The 16,604-nt window shown below is 48.3% G+C and overlaps 2 protein-coding genes across 8 annotated transcripts in view; one reads left to right on the plus strand and one right to left on the minus strand.

Moving 5' to 3' along the window:
* The window catches only part of HABP2 (hyaluronan binding protein 2), a 32,345-nt gene extending 15,748 nt beyond the window's left edge, over positions 1-16,597 (plus strand). The window contains exons 3-13 of the mRNA XM_082721453.1: positions 2,321-2,431; positions 3,908-4,015; positions 5,160-5,276; positions 6,195-6,314; positions 6,811-6,982; positions 8,173-8,270; positions 9,131-9,386; positions 10,410-10,552; positions 11,305-11,439; positions 12,742-12,887; positions 15,229-16,597. Coding sequence (XP_082577579.1) covers positions 2,321-2,431; positions 3,908-4,015; positions 5,160-5,276; positions 6,195-6,314; positions 6,811-6,982; positions 8,173-8,270; positions 9,131-9,386; positions 10,410-10,552; positions 11,305-11,439; positions 12,742-12,887; positions 15,229-15,393 — 1,571 coding nt within the window. The 3' untranslated portion in view covers positions 15,394-16,597. The remainder of the gene's footprint in view (positions 1-2,320; positions 2,432-3,907; positions 4,016-5,159; positions 5,277-6,194; positions 6,315-6,810; positions 6,983-8,172; positions 8,271-9,130; positions 9,387-10,409; positions 10,553-11,304; positions 11,440-12,741; positions 12,888-15,228) is intronic.
* The window catches only part of NRAP (nebulin related anchoring protein), a 69,241-nt gene continuing 68,369 nt past the window's right edge, over positions 15,733-16,604 (minus strand). For all 7 annotated transcript variants that reach the window (XM_082721451.1, XM_082721448.1, XM_082721446.1 and 4 more), the window contains one exon: positions 15,733-16,091. In XM_082721451.1, the coding sequence (XP_082577577.1) occupies positions 15,987-16,091 (105 nt within the window). In that variant the 3' untranslated portion in view covers positions 15,733-15,986. The remainder of the gene's footprint in view (positions 16,092-16,604) is intronic.

Consider the following 16,604-nt stretch of genomic DNA (forward strand, 5'->3'; position numbering starts at 1 on the left):
CCTCGCACAGAACTCCAATTGTCTGGCTTCTGGTGACATGGGGCCACTGAGCCTCTGTTGCTTCTCTCCATCTTAACCAAGGGCCCTGGGCCCCCTGGGGAAGAGCAGGGACTTTTTGCTTTGTTTAGCAGAAGTATGACTCCAAGCCTACATGTCTCATTCCCTCTTCAGCGTCACTGAAGGCTGAGCAGATCTTGTTAACAAGGCTGGATTCCAGCTAAAATACACCGGCAGACATTTCAGCCATCCTCCACCACCTAGAAAAGTCACGCGATTCCACTTATGTAAAAACCTTCCCCATTTCCAAATATCTGCGAAGGGAATGATTCTTAATGGCCGAGCTGAGATTAGCCCAGCCGACCTTCAGCCCGGGGGCGGGACAGGAGAAATTACAGGAGCACTCTGGAGGCACTTATCTACACACACCTGTTGGAAAAACAAAAATAAATTCTCTAAACCAAGAAAGAAATAAATAAATGATGTAATCAGCTCATTACCAGCCCATTGTCTCTCCCAAATGTCAGTTTGAAATCTTTCATGTCAAACTCTGAAAAATGGTTTTTCTTCCCCCCCCCACCCCACTTTCTCACTCTCTTTCTCCGCTTTATCGTGCTAGATGGAAAGAAACTTTATTTGCTCCAGGAAGACAATGGCCTTATCTTCAACCTAGATCCTCGTCCCTGGAAAGGTGGCCTCCTCTGGGAGCATTTTCATAGTGGGGAAAAGCAGCTCGCGAGAAATAATGAGCAGGCAAAGGGAGTCTTGACTTGACACTGTGATAAATGAGGTGAAACTTTGGCAAGGAACCAGAGTTGGCGTATTCAAAAAGGAAATAAAAAGATCGTTCCATTTTAATGGGAAATATAAAGCAGCCATTGTGCAAAAGTCGATTTTTCAAAAGCCAAAGAGATAAAGACTAGAAGGGAATGACTGAGAGACGAGGAAGATAATGCGGTTGATAATCAGGCTGAGGTAAAGTGCCACGCTCGGAGCCACCGGCGGGCTCGGTGGGAGCGCCTTTGCAAGTCTCGCAAGCTGGATTTGCTCCTGCCTCATTACCATATGCATCTCCGCACCTTGTCCTTCTAGCTTTAAGTGGCTGCCTTGCCACACTCCTGCCAGCCGGAGAGAGCAAAGTCAGTCCAACTTTCTTCAAATCCCAAACTTCTCTCCACTAGCCACAGAGTTACCAGCACCCTCTAAGTCCCCAGAGGACAGAGAGCTGAGCCTTACACAGGCACTTGCTCTTCTCGATGGACCTGACTAGCATGAGATCGACAACCGGGGGCTGTGCCACACCCTGTCTTGTCTTTCTCTGGGCAAAATCCAGGAACCTTCTCTAGGTTGTCCTTGGGCCAATCCTACATATAGGAGGCTGGGTATGTGATGGGGATGGTTGGACCCCTTTCCCCAAGGATTAGTGTGAATTAACGGAGGCAGTGGAAGAGACCAGCCGAATGCAATCAAGCTGATGCAATTTAGGGGTTCTATGGGGATCAGCTGCCCTAGTCCAGGTGCTTGGTGCAGGGCTCAGTGCATAGTAACAGCTCAATAAATCCTAGCTGTTGGAACAAGGCTAGAGATACAAGGAAAGTAGTTTGGTGCCGTGACCAAGAGGAAAGTGATGAGTTTCTTTGACTTCGTAAGTTAAGGTGACTAATAAAGACCCAGGGAGAGGGACGCCTGGGTGGCTCAGTTGGTTAAGCTCAGTTGGTTAAGCTCAGTTGGGCTCAGGTAATGATCCCAGCGTCCTAGGATCGAGTCCCACTTCGGGCTCCTTGCTCGGCAGGGAGCCTGCTTCTCCCTCTGCCTCTCCAGGCCTCTCTGCCTGTGCTCGCTCGCTCTCTCTCTTCCTCTATCCCTGACAAATAAATAAAATCTTAAAAAAAAAAAAAAAAAGACCCAGGGAGAAAGCTAATTCACAGAACCGCCCAACAAGGTGCTCAGGCACCATTGGGTCTGACCATGGGTACATCTTGTGTAGGACCTTGGAGACCTCCTAGACCCCAATCATCTTCCTACTGTCTACAGATAAGCAAACCGAGGCCCCGAGAATACAAGTAACTTGTCCAACATCACAGTCGGGGGAAAGCCAGATCTTGACTTCTCCTCATTTCCAGGCAGGTGCTCTTGACCCTGACAAATGCCAACATTGCCTTGCTGGGTCATAACTCACCCCAGTGAAAACTCACAGCACCTAACCCCCTCCGTCCACCCTATCAGTCGAGGAGCCAGAAGGACACATGGGTGCCCCTTCAGGATCTGGAAGTCTTTGGGTTGAATGATTAGGGTTTCTTCCATTCTCTTCCTACTTCTGCAGATTGGACCCCTGACTACTACGAGAACAGCTACGAGGAATACAACCAGGAAGAGAACAGCAGTAACGCTCCTGCCTACCAGGAGAATCCCGACTGGTATTACATGGAGGATGGTAGGTTCCAACACTCTTCAGGGGCCCTCCTGGGAGGAGGGAGAAGAGAGTTTGTGTGTGACTGTGCACAAGCACTGCTAGAAGAGAGTTTGTGTGTGACTGTGTGCAAGCACCTCTCTTTCCTCTCTGACCGGCGTCAGAGAATGGGTATCCAGTAAATGACTTAGACTGGCTTTTTTCAGTTCAAATCATACCCTAGAAGGACTGGGGGTAGGGGTTCCTAGAGATTCTTTCTCCTACCTTCAAGTGACAGAGGAAGCAGCTGAGGCCAGGAGTGGTGTTGAGTCAGCGAGGGTCTTATAGCAAGGCAGAGTATCATCATCTGGGTCTCCAGACAGTGTTTAAAAGTCATGTTCAAAATCACTTCCTAGCTTTGCTATACAGGAAGGTCCTAATTATGCAGAAGAGGCTGGGTTGGCCTTCAGCATCAGATTGTAGGCTTCACAAATTTGGCATTGAAACTCACCTTCCCCTTGGGCTGTGTTTTTCTTTCTCTTTACACTCCTCGGAAGCTTTGCATCATTGTTCTTGTGTGTGTGTGTGTGTGTGTGTGTGTGTGTGCGCGCGCACGCACGCACTCACATGTGGGCTTCTACATTTGTTTTTGTTTTTATGGCTTCTTAACCCAAGAAATGGGACAGAAGGAAAAATGAGAAGTGGGGCCCGAGCAAAACCATGTGATGAAGCCAGGAGAAGGAATGGAACGTACTTAGCCGCTGGAATAAAAACTGTAACTGTGCGAAGTGGCCAGGAAGGCAGGGCCAAGATACAGGGCATCAGGGGAACATCAGAAGGGACCATCAAAACAAGAGCTGGGCCCAGGGATCCTAGTTCCTGAACCAAAGAACAATGTGTGTGAACAGAAGGATAAAGAATTCCCCAAGGGAAGATCCATTCAGACAACCATGAAAAGCCAAAGGCACAGATGAAATATGACAAAATCTAACTGAACAAGTAGTTGAAGAAAGATGAAGGCCACTGGGTCATTTCCTCCTCGCCGCCAATTCTTCTGTCACCCTCTTGCCTTTGGTCTTCTTCCCTGATGTTCAGAAAGCTTGTGTTTCATTAGGGGTGGGTTTTCTTTCCCCACTCCTGACCTCCACCCCCGGGCACTGGGAGTAGGGGAGGTCTTCAGGCTTATGAAATGCCTTCAGCATCAGAGGCAGACCCCGTGGCACTCCCAGCGAGACTGGGAGGAGAAAAACACTGATGGTGGAAAAGGGGAGTTTCTCAATGAGAAACTCAATGAGATTCCTTCTCGCCTGTCCTCTTACTAACCTGAATCTCTCTCTGGTCCTGTGACTGCGGTTTTCCTTGCTCTTTAAGGGGAATTCATGTCCCCCCCCCCCTTTCCCCAATCCCGGGCAACGGTGACACGTTCCCTCTCTCATTCTGGGCAGGAGGCTGAAGGCTGATGGGCCAGCAGGGGGCTTCTCACCTGCTGTGAATCGCAATCATTGACTTCTGCCCTCATAGATCCGTGCCTGTCAAACCCCTGTGAACATGGCGGGGACTGCCTTGTCAGTGGCGACACCTTCACGTGCAGCTGTCCGGCCCCTTTCTCTGGAAACAGGTGTCAGAATGGTGAGTGTGCTTTCACTGGCTTCCCTCTTCCCTCTGAGTTGAACAAGAGGCTATTCCTCCTCCAGCTTTAGGGGCCAGAAAGGGCGGAATGATTCCGTGGAAAAGGTAATAACCACACATATTGTATCCCCCATAACGGACTTCTCGGCATGATAACAAGCAGCATCTCATTGACTCCTCCCCCATGCCTGTCGGATAGACCGGTATGTCCATTCTACAGATGAGAACACTGAGGCTAAGAGGAGATAAGAGCTGGACTCTGCCCAAGCTGTATCCTCCACTCAGGGCTTGTGGTTTAGAGTGTTTAGACTAACTACAGCAGAGAAATACTGTTCTCGAATGAGAGAGCGGGAAGAATCTGAAGGCACATGAGGCCCAATCCAGTTAGAGAAAGGGAGCCCAGAGATACAGGGGACTTGCTCATGGTCACACAGGTAGTTGGAAGAACAGAAACTAGAGTCCTGGTGCCTGGCTCCCATCCCCAGGCGCTTTTTTCCTACCATCCTTACAATGTCTGACTTCAGTGACCTCTTCTGGGCATAACATGAAGCTATGTGATGAGATATTGAGACTAGAACTCTTACGGGCTAAGTGCGCCCCTGGAGAGAACATGGTTCTGTTCCATCTAACTGGAGTGAGGGGGCCAGTGAGGACCTTTAAATAGGGCTTTATGATTGCCTTGTTTTCTCTGTGCTCTCTCCACCCCTTCCTTCAATTTGCAATCCTGTAAGTCCTTCAATAAATGTATCAGGATGGTTTGGGGTATCAGGCATTAACAAAATATCTGGGTTCACCCCTCAACTTCCCCAAAGAACGACAAAATTGTAAATAGAATATGAAATCAACTACAAAGTAGAGAAACTGACATTGCAGTTCTATTTGTTTTTGTTCTTTTTTTTTTTTTTTTTAATCAAGATAGAGTAAAAAAAGTATATGAGCCCTGGAAGGAACTGGGACGCAATCATTCATGACCCAAGGATTTTTGTTTTTTAAATTGTCCAGGAGTAGCGTGGTGTTTCCAGACCACAGACAAGGGCATGCGTTCTGTCACCCACCCACCCCCCAACATCATATTGTGCAGGTACCCCGGTAAGTAAAATGTGTCCCCAATCATGTCACTCACTTCTCTATGGATCTCCCATAGTGCAAAACAAGTGCAAGAACAACCCATGTGAACGGGGCGAATGTCTCATTACCCAGAGTCCTCCCTATTACCGCTGCGCCTGTAAACACCCTTACAGGGGACCCGACTGTTCCACAGGTAAGTGCTGGAGGACCCTTCTCTGCTAGGTTTTCTCTCTGGCTTGTTCCTGGGATGTCTGCAAACTATGGTGTGGAAGTCCAGATACCTCTGATGCTTTAGTGGCATCCGAGATGGCCCTTTTAACTAGGACTTTTTAAAAATGCACCTGGTTGGCTCAGTCAGTAGAGCGCGTGACTCTTGATTCTGGGGCTCTGAGTTTGAGCCCCATGTTGGGCGTAGAGATTACTTAAAAATAAAATCTCAAAATAAATAAATAAATAAATAAATGGAATGCATCACCCCTAGAGAGTCTAGGGGGAATTAACTAACCTGTGTTCCTTCCCAAGATTAATCTTGGGAAGATTATTCCCAAGAATAATCTTGAAACTCATTTCCTCCAGGAAGTAAGCCTGGTCTATTTCTGGAATGGGCTGTGTAGGGGATTAAATCTGTACTTAGTCACTGCTTTGAGTCAGGCATTGTCCCAAGGGATTTACGTTTTTTCTTACATTCTTCCAAAAATGCCCTAAGGAAGAGCTTTACAGACGAAGGAACTGAAGTTCAGAGAAGTTAACTAACTTGCTTACAGTCACACAGCCATCGATGGGCAGAGCCAGGTTTCAACCTAGCCCAGACTGGCCCCCAGTTTCCTGCTCAGTCTATACCCCTTGTTCCTTACTGGGTGACCCATCTGCTTAGGTGTTCTTCTTTGCATGGCCTCCATGATATTGACTCAACCTGGTTTGCTTATGTTCTTAAGGTCTGTGTGTACATTGACTAGAGTGTCAGTTCAGGGGTCTGTCTTTCCCCTGTGGTAACCCAACTTTTATGAAAGAATGGGCACCAGAAGAGTGCCACCAATATCTCCTCATCATCTCTGATGTAGCTACAATTCCTTCTGAAGAGACTTCCTGGCCCCACTTCATGTGTTCACAGTGGCTCCTGCGTGCAGGCCAAATCCCTGCCAAAATGGTGGCACCTGCTCCCGGCATAGGCGGAGAACCAAGTTCACCTGTACCTGCCATGACCAGTTCAAGGGGAGATTCTGTGAAATAGGTATGGGTCTCTACCGCCTCTTCAACAGAAACTCTGGGCCACAGGGAGGCCTCTGGGATCCTTTTATGTTTGTGTTTTGTTCCCAGAATGGAGTTCACGTCAAGATTCCCAAACTCTACTATTGCCGTGGCCTTCCAACCAAAGGGCATAGGGTGCTCCTGGCTCTGTGTAAATAAAGTCACAAACTGGGATGTAGTATAGGACAATCGAGCACACCTGGGTCTCCCTTGGCTTCAACCCACAGGCCACCAGCCCTTGTGTGAGCCAAAATTAAAGAATTAATTTCCATCTACCCACAACCACCATGTTTCATGTTTTTAAGCTGGGTTGAACATGGGATATACAAGCCACTCTCTTTCTAGAATTCATGGTGGAATCGCAGGGTGATCAGTAGTCAGGCCCGATCCTCTCCCTACTTGATGCACCTGCCAGGTCCTCTTCAGGAGCAACATGCTAGTCCCTCTCAGTTCCCATGTCCCTGCCTACTCTTTCCAAGGTCCTGATGACTGCTACGTTGGTGATGGCTACTCCTACCGAGGGAAAGTGAGTAAGACAGTCAACCAACACTCATGCCTTTACTGGAACTCCCACCTCCTCTTGCAGGAGAATTACAACATATTTATGGAAGATGCTGAGACCCATGGAATTGGGGAGCACAACTTCTGCAGGTAAAACTAACATTCTTCTCCATGAGCAGTCTTGGGCACTTGTCAGTGTAAGGGTTTCTCTGTCCATTTCCCCTGCTCCTAGTGTTCCTTGGCCAGCTTAGAAATTGGGGAGTGGAACACTGAAACTCCTCAGCTTTCTTTCTGGGAAGGTTTGCCTACACAGGATAGGCTAGGTTTTGCTGCTGTAACAAACAGCTCCCAAATCCTAGTGGCTTGAATATCTCAGGGTTTAATTTTCACTGTGGCTGCATGTGTCATGTGGGCTGGGGAATGAGGAGTGAGGGAGAATCTTAGCTCCACAGAGTTACTCGAATACCCAGGAAAGGCAAGGAGAGACTCAAAAACAGGGCATGAATTTTTTTTACTGCCTGAATCTAGAATGGATGCATCATCTCTGCATATATATTTTATTGGACAGAAATAGTCATGCTTTATCCTGCCTGACTTCGAGGGAAAAATGTAAAACATATGGGATGTCTAGTCAGCATTGCAATCTCTGCCACAAGGATGCTCCGGTTTTCCCGCATCAGGATAGCTCCATTTCTATTCATGGTGATGACTAGTTACCTTCTTCCCACTCTGCTGTCTCCAGACCCCTTGGATGGCTTCCTCCACTGCTCTAACCAAGGCCAAGGATGCATATCATCTGCATACAAGGGACAGGAATTTTTTTGTATGGCTTTAAACTGGTTCCATTAAGCCAGAGGATTTCCCTTGCATGAAATACAAATTATCTCCCACTTTCACTCACTTTGAGCTGTTTCCTTCCTAGAAGGGTCTTCAGAGAGATGCCCATGGTAGGCTTCCTCAGAGAATTCTCACACACAGGACTTAGAAGTCTGGGCAGAGGAGCTCTTCTTTTACCATGTGTCTGTGGCTATTTCACTTTCCTGACCAAGGAGAATCTTCAACAGGGATCTCGTTTCTTTGCCTACAAACAATTTGATATGTCCCATGGATCTGGCACAAGGCTTGTCGACTATTTTCTGATCATTGGGATTCTTCTCTGCAAATTAAGTTTTGCCAAAAACACTATGTGCCAGGGTTTGTTAAGCTTTTGGAAAAATGGAATGGAAAGTGGTCCCTGGAAGAATGTAGGAACTTGGTACTCTCTTATCCAAAGGTCCTTTGATGAAGTTCAGTGGCTTCACCAAGCCTTAACCTTGGATTATTTTGTGTTTTCATTTTAGAAACCCAGATGGAGATAAAAAGCCATGGTGTTTCATCAAAGTCAACAGTGCAAAGGTGAAATGGGAGTACTGTGATATCTCAGTTTGCTCAGCCCTAGGTAAGACCACGGTTGTCCCGAAGTCCCAGTAAGGGTGAGGTTGCATGTCAATAGATAGATGTTCCTGCACCCCATCTCTTCTACACTGTCCACCCACCATACCTGTCTTACCAATTGCCATCCCAGTGGAAACCCAAACACCCAATTCTCCACTCCGCTTTCAGGATGCCTAGCATGCCTGGATACCTTTGTAAACTGAGGCCATGTTTCCTGACTCCCAGTCAGTGTACTCAGCAAATACTTGCAGATTTCTTGATAAATGCCCAGTACTATCCCAGGTCTTCAGTATACAGCGGTGATCAAATATTGACTGAGACTCCATAGCCTCTCAGGATGCGACAAGGACAGAATTCCAGCCTCACAATCTTCCTGGCAGTCCTCTCTGGCCCACCTCTCTAACCACGTCAGGAGCTAGCACCCTCGCACCTTGGTTGATGGGATTACCTCCCTGGATAGTTTCAATTCTGTGCCTTTGCTTTCATGGTCAGCTCTGTCTAGAATATTGACATATGTCTGATTTTATCCATCTCCAACTATTCTTTAAAAATCAACTCAAGTAACCCTTCCTCCAGTGATGGATTTACATATTCACACATGTTTTTGTATACATGTCAGAATAAGAAGTAAAAAGCAACACCTTTATCATTAATTCTATAGACTTGCTTCATAGGAATCCAAGTATTAATTGTGCACATATTAATTGTGCACCTGCCTACCTGCCTGCCTGGTATGCATCAATACAGTCCCTTAACTCTGAAGCTAGCTAAGCTGCTAGACTTGGAGTCATACCTCTGACAGCCTCCTTCTGAGGCCCTGGAAGGAAAGTGAGTGGTGTGATTTGTCTTTCTTGTGTCCCACAGACATTGCTGACCCAGAGGGAAGCCCCACAGAGCCTCTGACCAAGCTTCCAGGGTTTGACTCATGCGGGAGGACTGAGATGACAGAGAAGAAGATCAAGAGGATCTATGGAGGCTTTAAGAGCACGGCGGGCAAGCACCCATGGCAGGCATCCCTGCAGACCTCATTGCCACTGGTCACCTCCATGCCCCAAGGCCACTTCTGTGGGGGAGCGCTGATCCACCCTTGCTGGGTGCTTACCGCTGCCCACTGTACCGAGTAGGTGCCTACTGAAAGCAGAGGCTAGAGAGCCTCGAGTCTCTGGGGGGTGTTCGCCCCTTCCCGTCAGATCAGCATTTTGGTGACTCTAGCAGGACCAGAGGGGCTGATCTAACCCTAAGAGCAAAAGAGTGGCTCCTTAAAACCAGATGGGAAAGAGCTATCATGTCTAGAATGCTTACCATGGACATTACATGCATTATGACAGTTAATCCTGAACACAATCTGCTGGAAGACAAGCTGAGAAAGGACAGGGATTTTTACTTTTATTTATTGTAATATACCCAATGCCTCGTGCAGGTCTTCATACAGTGCCCGTCCTTAGAAAATATTTGTGCAGTGAGAAAATTTATTGTTATTCTCATTCCCAGGGTCTTGGGAAGGTTTAGGACCTTGTGTAAAGTCATGTGTAAAGTGAGTAGGTAAATGAGATATGAACCCAGATTGACCTGTTTCCTTAACCTCTCCAGTCTTGCCCTGAACAGAGACAATGGCATGCTCCTATCAGATGCCATTACCATGAACCTCCTGGTTTTGTGTGTCTTCAGCCATGACTCCTGTTTGGCCTAAAGAAGCCAGCACTACTTCCCCTGAGTTCCCCAAGTTCATGGTCAGGGCTGGTCCCATGTAGCTCAGGTTTTTGCGGCAGCCTTGCCAGTCTTCCTATCCAGTGTCATTAAGTGAATTCTTCTGGCATTCCTCAAACACGCAAACATTAACCTCCACAGAGAATAGTTGTTCAAGAAGTTCATTGACTGCTCTTTAGCAAATCCCAGGGGGAACAGGAGGTCTCTCAGGAAATGTGGGATACACGTCACAGCTTGCGTTTGGAGACCATGTTTCCTCACATTTTCTTATTTGGACCACACAGCGGGTTCTATGAGCAAGAAAACAGTTATAGATGAGGATACCAAGACTGCAAAAGGTTGGGTAATTCGTCCAAGGTCAACCAGCAACCTACGAGCAGAGCCAGTGCTCAGCTTCAATCTCTCAAATACCGGACCATCTTACCTTCCCTTGCAGCATAAAGACCAAACATCTGAAAGTGGTGTTAGGGGACCAGGACCTGAAGAAGACAGAATTCCATGAGCAGAGATTTGGGGTGGAGAAGATCTTCAAGTACACTCACTATAATGAAAGAGAAGAGATTCCCCACAATGACATTGGCAAGTCTCCTCGATGGCAGGTCTCCTATGGTTCTTGTTCTTGGGTAGATTTCATGACTGATGGAAAGTTGAGGTTTGGTCCTGGAAGGTGCTTTTATCTTTTTGGTCCCTAACAGACTCTATAAGGTGGAGAATTTATTCCAGGGCCTTTTAGTTTTAAGGGTCTGTGTTGATGTTATGGATAAATGAGGGGAAGAAGTGCTAGCAAGGCTATATTGTGCAAAGAACTCAGCCTTGAATCCCAGCTGCCTCCCTCTCTAGCTGGCTTCACTCCTCCAAACCTCAGTTCCTCTTCTGCAAAATGAATACACTGGTGTACAACAGTCAGCTTCCTGTGTGTTCAGTGACATGACATCCATATGTCCCCATGTACATCTGGCATCTGGTAGGTGCTCGGATGTAAAGACAATGATGTTAAGCTGCTGGTGGCTCAGCGTGTACCCCAATTCTCCATTCCTGGAACTGTCACTCTCTCTCTTTCCTCAATATCTTATTTTTCCCTCTTGAAGCTTGTTCTTTAAGAAATGGATTAGACATTATTTCAAACTCCTCTATAATTTTTTTTTATATTATGCTCAGCCTGAAGAGTGATTCCTCCCCCAAGAGAAGTTAAAAGAATGCAGTGGCCAAGGAGCAAGGCATGTGTTAGGCACTGGGAGTGGGGCTTTGCTATGTCTACCTCCTGATCAAGATGAAGCTAATGATAGAGAAGATATCATCATTCATTTCCTCTTTCTCTCCCTCCCTACTAGCTTTGCTCAAGCTAAAGCCAGTGGATGGTCACTGCGCTTTGGAATCCAAATATGTGAAGACTGTATGTTTGCCGGATAACATTTTCCCTTCTGGGACTGAGTGTCACATCTCTGGCTGGGGTGTGACAGAAACTGGTGAGTCTGGCCATGCACCCTCCTGAGACAAAGGTGGGTTGCTTTAACCAGAGAAGAAAGGGGTCAAACTCAACATCCCTTCTGAACTTGAAATCAGTGTTCTGTTGAAGACATATTACCAAAAGAAGCTAAAGCTCTAGTTAAATCTCATTACTTCCAAGGAGCCTTCTTTGATCTTTCTCTCTGTCTCCATCCCCTACCTTGACCTCCATCAAGTATTGATCCTGTATCCGCGGAGATCTCTCTCCTTCCCTAGGTAGATTGGAAAGAAAATAGATTATAAACAAGATGGGTTTGACATCAGACAGATTTGGGTTAGGTTGTTGGTTGTGTCACTTGGACAGCTGAGTTTTAGTTCCTCCACAACCACACTTACCTCCTAGGTTTGGAATCATGATAAAAGGATCTGATAGAGTTCTATGGAGATATTCACTAAGTCAGCCCCTGGAGGGCGGGATCCGCGCTTGTTCACCTGTCTCCCCTGGAGTGCTTTGCTCAGGGGTCTCCACACTGTAGGCATTCTACAAATTTTCTTAAACCAAGCTATTGATTTGTCTCTAGGATGTGGTCTTATCCAAAAAAGTAACCACAGGATTAATTTCCTCATGTGCTGACAAGATTATATTCTCTAACATATAAACTTCAGAAGTGTGTTTCAAGTCTTTCTCAAAGACTCAAAATAGATTCCCCCCCACCAAAATCTTGTCCTTAATAATAGAAAGCAAGAAACACTTTAAATAGACTTGTATTCATGAAGAAAATGAAATGTAATATACAAATTTGCCAGAAGGCTTTTGGGAAAGAAGATTTTGGGTTAATCAGATCTAGGGTTAACAAGAGACCAGTCTTCACGGGGATCATCACTGTCATGCACCTAAACCTTTCAATATCACCGTGCTGACCAGAGCACACTGAAAAGACCAGAGGATTTTCTCTGGGAAGTGGGTAATCTAATGGAGCAACCAGGAGACTGCACGTGTCATTAGGAATGTACTGTGTGCCAGCCCTCCACTAGGAAATTTAAAAAGTGGTTTAAAACACTATACCTGCCCTTCTGACCCGATGGTCTAGTTGGGAAGACAGAAGAGAGAATAAATGTCTCTGTTCCACTGTGATATAAGCACAGTGTGGAAGGTCTAAAAACCCACGGTGACGCCGGGAGGTCAAGAGCTCCCATCCTTGAAAGAGGAGACTCCTAAGCCCAGCTTAAACCTGGGGCCATCTTCTTATCCATACTAGCTTCTGGTGGGGCAGGTGTTACCTGGGTCCCCACAGTGGTGACTTCTTTCCTCTACCCGACAGGGGAAGGCTCCCGCCATCTCCTGGATGCCAAGGTCAAGCTGATTGCCAACACCTTGTGCAACTCCCACCGACTCTATGACCACATGATCGACGACAGCATGATTTGTGCAGGAAACCTGCAGAAGCCTGGGAAAGATTCCTGCCAGGTCAGAGGTTCCAAATGGCACTTGGAGAAGGAGACGTGGGTGAAAGCTTGCGCTGGGCAGAGGCCAGACTGAGAGCCCAGGGCTGGGAGAATGGTTCAGAGGCCCACCTGCCATAAAGCTGAGGCTCAGGCAGGGATACCTGTCCTCTGGCAAGTTGGTACCCATATCCATGCAGGAAGATCCAGCACAGTGACTGTAGTGGCCACTAGGCCTACCTTGTCTAATTTAATTCTCGGGACCCTGGTGAAGGCGATATCATCATCACCAGATCACAGATATTTCGAGAAATGATCTTGGCTCATTCACCTAGGCTCATTCACACTCACCTAGGTGGTGAGTGGCAGAGCGAGAATTTGCTTCCCTTTGTTTAAATGTGAAGACGGTGCCTCTGGTCTCGGCCCTGGGCAACAGGGCCGAAAATCCCAATGAGGACCCAGGCAAGAGACCAGTGTCTAGGAGAAAGATGACAGGCCCCGAGAATTCGCAATAATATTAACTAAGCATTGGGATTTGCGTATATATGTGTATGTGAGAGCGACACCAAGACGGGGGTAGGGATTCAGCTGTAGCAAACTAAGTGGTTGAGTGGCTCCTTAGCCTGCTGGCCTTCCCTCCAGTCTAGGACTTTTGGGGACCGCAAGCCATGGAGGCCCATGGTGACTCAGAGGTTGCAGGACAGGGAGAGGGTGCAGGTTCCATTGACTGGTGCCAAGGGTTCTCAAGCCTTTCCCTCAAGTCAGAGACCAGGCCCCCTGGTGTCTCTCTCTACAGAGGTCATATCTCACCAGAGACATCCTTCCTAGACTCCCAGGAATACCTAAGCTTAGAATTTTCTGTCTCCCTCAAAAGTCTCCCAGCTGTCCTGGAAACCCCAGTGTGAACACACTCAAACCTTAGCTCTCCTCCTTACAAAGGGGCCCAACCATGATCTGCCGGTCTCGAGCTGGGGTGGAAAATCACCATCACTCTCTCTCTCAGGTTTGTCCCTTCCCAAGGGACCACAGATACCCACCTACTCAAAAGAGGGTCGTGGGCTGATGGGTGTGATTTGTCTGAACCCCCTGGAGGATGAGTAAGGAAACAGATCATTTCGTTCTCTAGGTATTTCAAGGGCTTTGCTTGCAGGCTTTGGAAATAGTCATGGGTTTGAATCCTGGATCTTTCTCTTTTGACTTTTGTCCATCACTGAATTGCTTTGTCAGCTCGGGCTGCTCTAGTAAATCCCCATAGATCGACTTAAATTGCATGGATGTATTCCTCCCAGTTCTGGAGGCTGGCTGTCCAGATCAGGGTGTCAGCGTGGACAGGCTCCAGGGGGCGCCCTCTCCCAGGTTACAAACAGCTGACTCCTTGTGACCTCCCATGGAGGAAACAGGGGGCTACCCCTGTGGGGTCTCTTTCTCCAGGGAACTAATCCCATGCTCGATGACTTCACCTCATCTCCTCCCAAACGCCCTACCCACTGATAGCATCACATTGGGGAGTTAGGCTTCAACAGTGGGATTTTGGGGGAGGAACACATTTCAGTTCATTACACTGAAATAATTCTCCAATCTCGGGTGCCTAATCTACAATATGGAAATAACGTATGCATAAAATCCTAAGGTGTGGCTAAGATTCAAAGAGATGATTCACTAAAAATCTTCTCACTGGCTAGTGTAAGCCGTGGTGCACGGTGAGAGCCGTCCCTTCTCACCAGCCTCCTCCTGCCATGTGAGCTGGGCTCAACCAGAACTCGGCACTGTTCTATGTACCTGACAGACATTAATCTGCACAGGAGCTGGGGCGGGGTGGGGGGAGGTCTGTTGTTCTCCGCAAGAGAACATGTGAGAAACTGAGGCCCACTTCAGCGGGCCTGGTTTGGAACTAAGAAGATCTAATCCCATAGACCGTGTTGACAATCTAGACTATGCTGTCTCTGAGCCCCGCCCTCCCCACACTGTGTGTGCCCTGTGGGGCCTGGGAGAACTCTGTCCAAACAGGGTACCATCCCCCACCCCCACCAGACCTTGCAGGAATGAGAAGTTGGGGGCTCCTGAGAACTCGCTGTGACTACGAGTCATGACTAAGTGTGTGGAAGCAGGGGCGTGACCACTGTGGTCCAGCCCTGTGGCTTCTCTGCCAACCCCTCGTGGACTCAGGGGCCTATGGTGGTACTCGCTTCTCTCTCTTCAAAGCTTTGTGTCTTAGGAGGCACTGGAAGAGCCCTGCCACCACTTCCAGAGAAACCCACTGGGACGATTTCCTCCACTGCCCCCGGCATCTCCTCATGGAAGGCGGAACGTGTCCCTGAATGTGTCCTGATTCATAAAGCTGAACTCAGGTGTCTTTTCTCCCTCAGGGTGACTCTGGAGGCCCTCTGACCTGTGAGAAGAACGGCACCTACTACGTCTACGGGATAGTGAGCTGGGGCCTGGAATGTGGGAAGAAGCCAGGAGTCTACACCCAAGTTACCAAATTCCTGAGTTGGATCAGAGCCACCATCCAAAAGGAGGGTAGCTTCTAAGGTGTCTTCTGAACCTGAGAGCCCATTGTCCCGAGCACCTGGACAAGACCAGGCCTCATGGGCAGCACTGGATGCCCTGGGAGCCCCCAGGAGGCCATACAGCCGAGTGGCCATGCTCTAAGCAGAGAAAATGGCCGCCCACCCTGGGGCCACCCCAGACCAGCACGTCCACTGCTTTATCAGGCTGCCTCGTGGGTAACCCAAGAAATGCCAGAACCCACCCAATAGATACTTTGTTGGCTTCCCTTCAAACATGGGCACCTTCTAGAAAATCACAGACTGCCTTCACCTCAGATATTTGCAAACGTGGGATCTCAGAATGACCGGAGCCAGTGGGAGTCACCTTGACATCTTTATTCCTCATCCCAGACACCCAAGGTGCGCCACAGAACGGGCCACCACTTCCAGGATTAGACGGGAGACCAAAAATACAAGATTCTCTGTGGCGTTCTGAGAGTCGTTGTTTTAGTAAAGGGGGCTCGGGGAAGGGCTGCCGCACAGTTTTTTCAGCTCGCTCGAACGGAAGCACATCTTTGGTGGGCACCTTTCCTCCTGAGCCTCTTTTCCAAGAATCCTGGGCGGACGCAGCTCACTCACAACGACAGAACCTTCCTCCTGTTGACATGTAGAATCTCCATGGCGTCTGGGTTCACGTCCCCCCTCTGATTATCCATGGGCCCCACAGCCTCCGGCCCCCCCTGCGGAAATCAAACACACGTCCCTGAGTCAGAGTGAAGCTTCCGCCCGGCTCCCACAGGATGAGAGATGCTACCCTACCCTACCCTGCTCCTCCTCCCCCTCCCCAAAAGAAAGGATCCTCGAAGCAAGAAGGAGAAAGAAGCAAAGCCAATCTCTCATTTAGACGTGATGTCTTTCTTCAGAACAAAGTAGGGTTCAAAACCCAGACTGCTGCAGCCAGCGAGTCCCTGACCCTTTCTACGCATGTAACGAGCCGGCAGTGAGCGCAGCCTGGGCTGCCGTGGCCCGCGATTGAAGGAGCCCCGGTAGGTTTGTCTCCGCACAACTAATGGCCGTGACTTCAGAGAAAACCCTGCAGGAAGTTTAACCCGGGTGTCATCCGCCCGGCCATCTCAGACCCATGAAATTAGGCGCCTTGCCCCAGCTGTGTTTCTCACTTCTTCAGAGCTGGCTGACCTCTGGCCAAAAATAAAGTTTGAAAAGAAACAATGAGTCTGCCTTTCCCCACGGCC

The sequence above is a fragment of the Mustela nivalis genome (genome assembly GCF_964662115.1).
Source record: "Mustela nivalis genome assembly, chromosome: 2".
NCBI classification, from domain to species: domain Eukaryota; kingdom Metazoa; phylum Chordata; class Mammalia; order Carnivora; family Mustelidae; genus Mustela; species Mustela nivalis.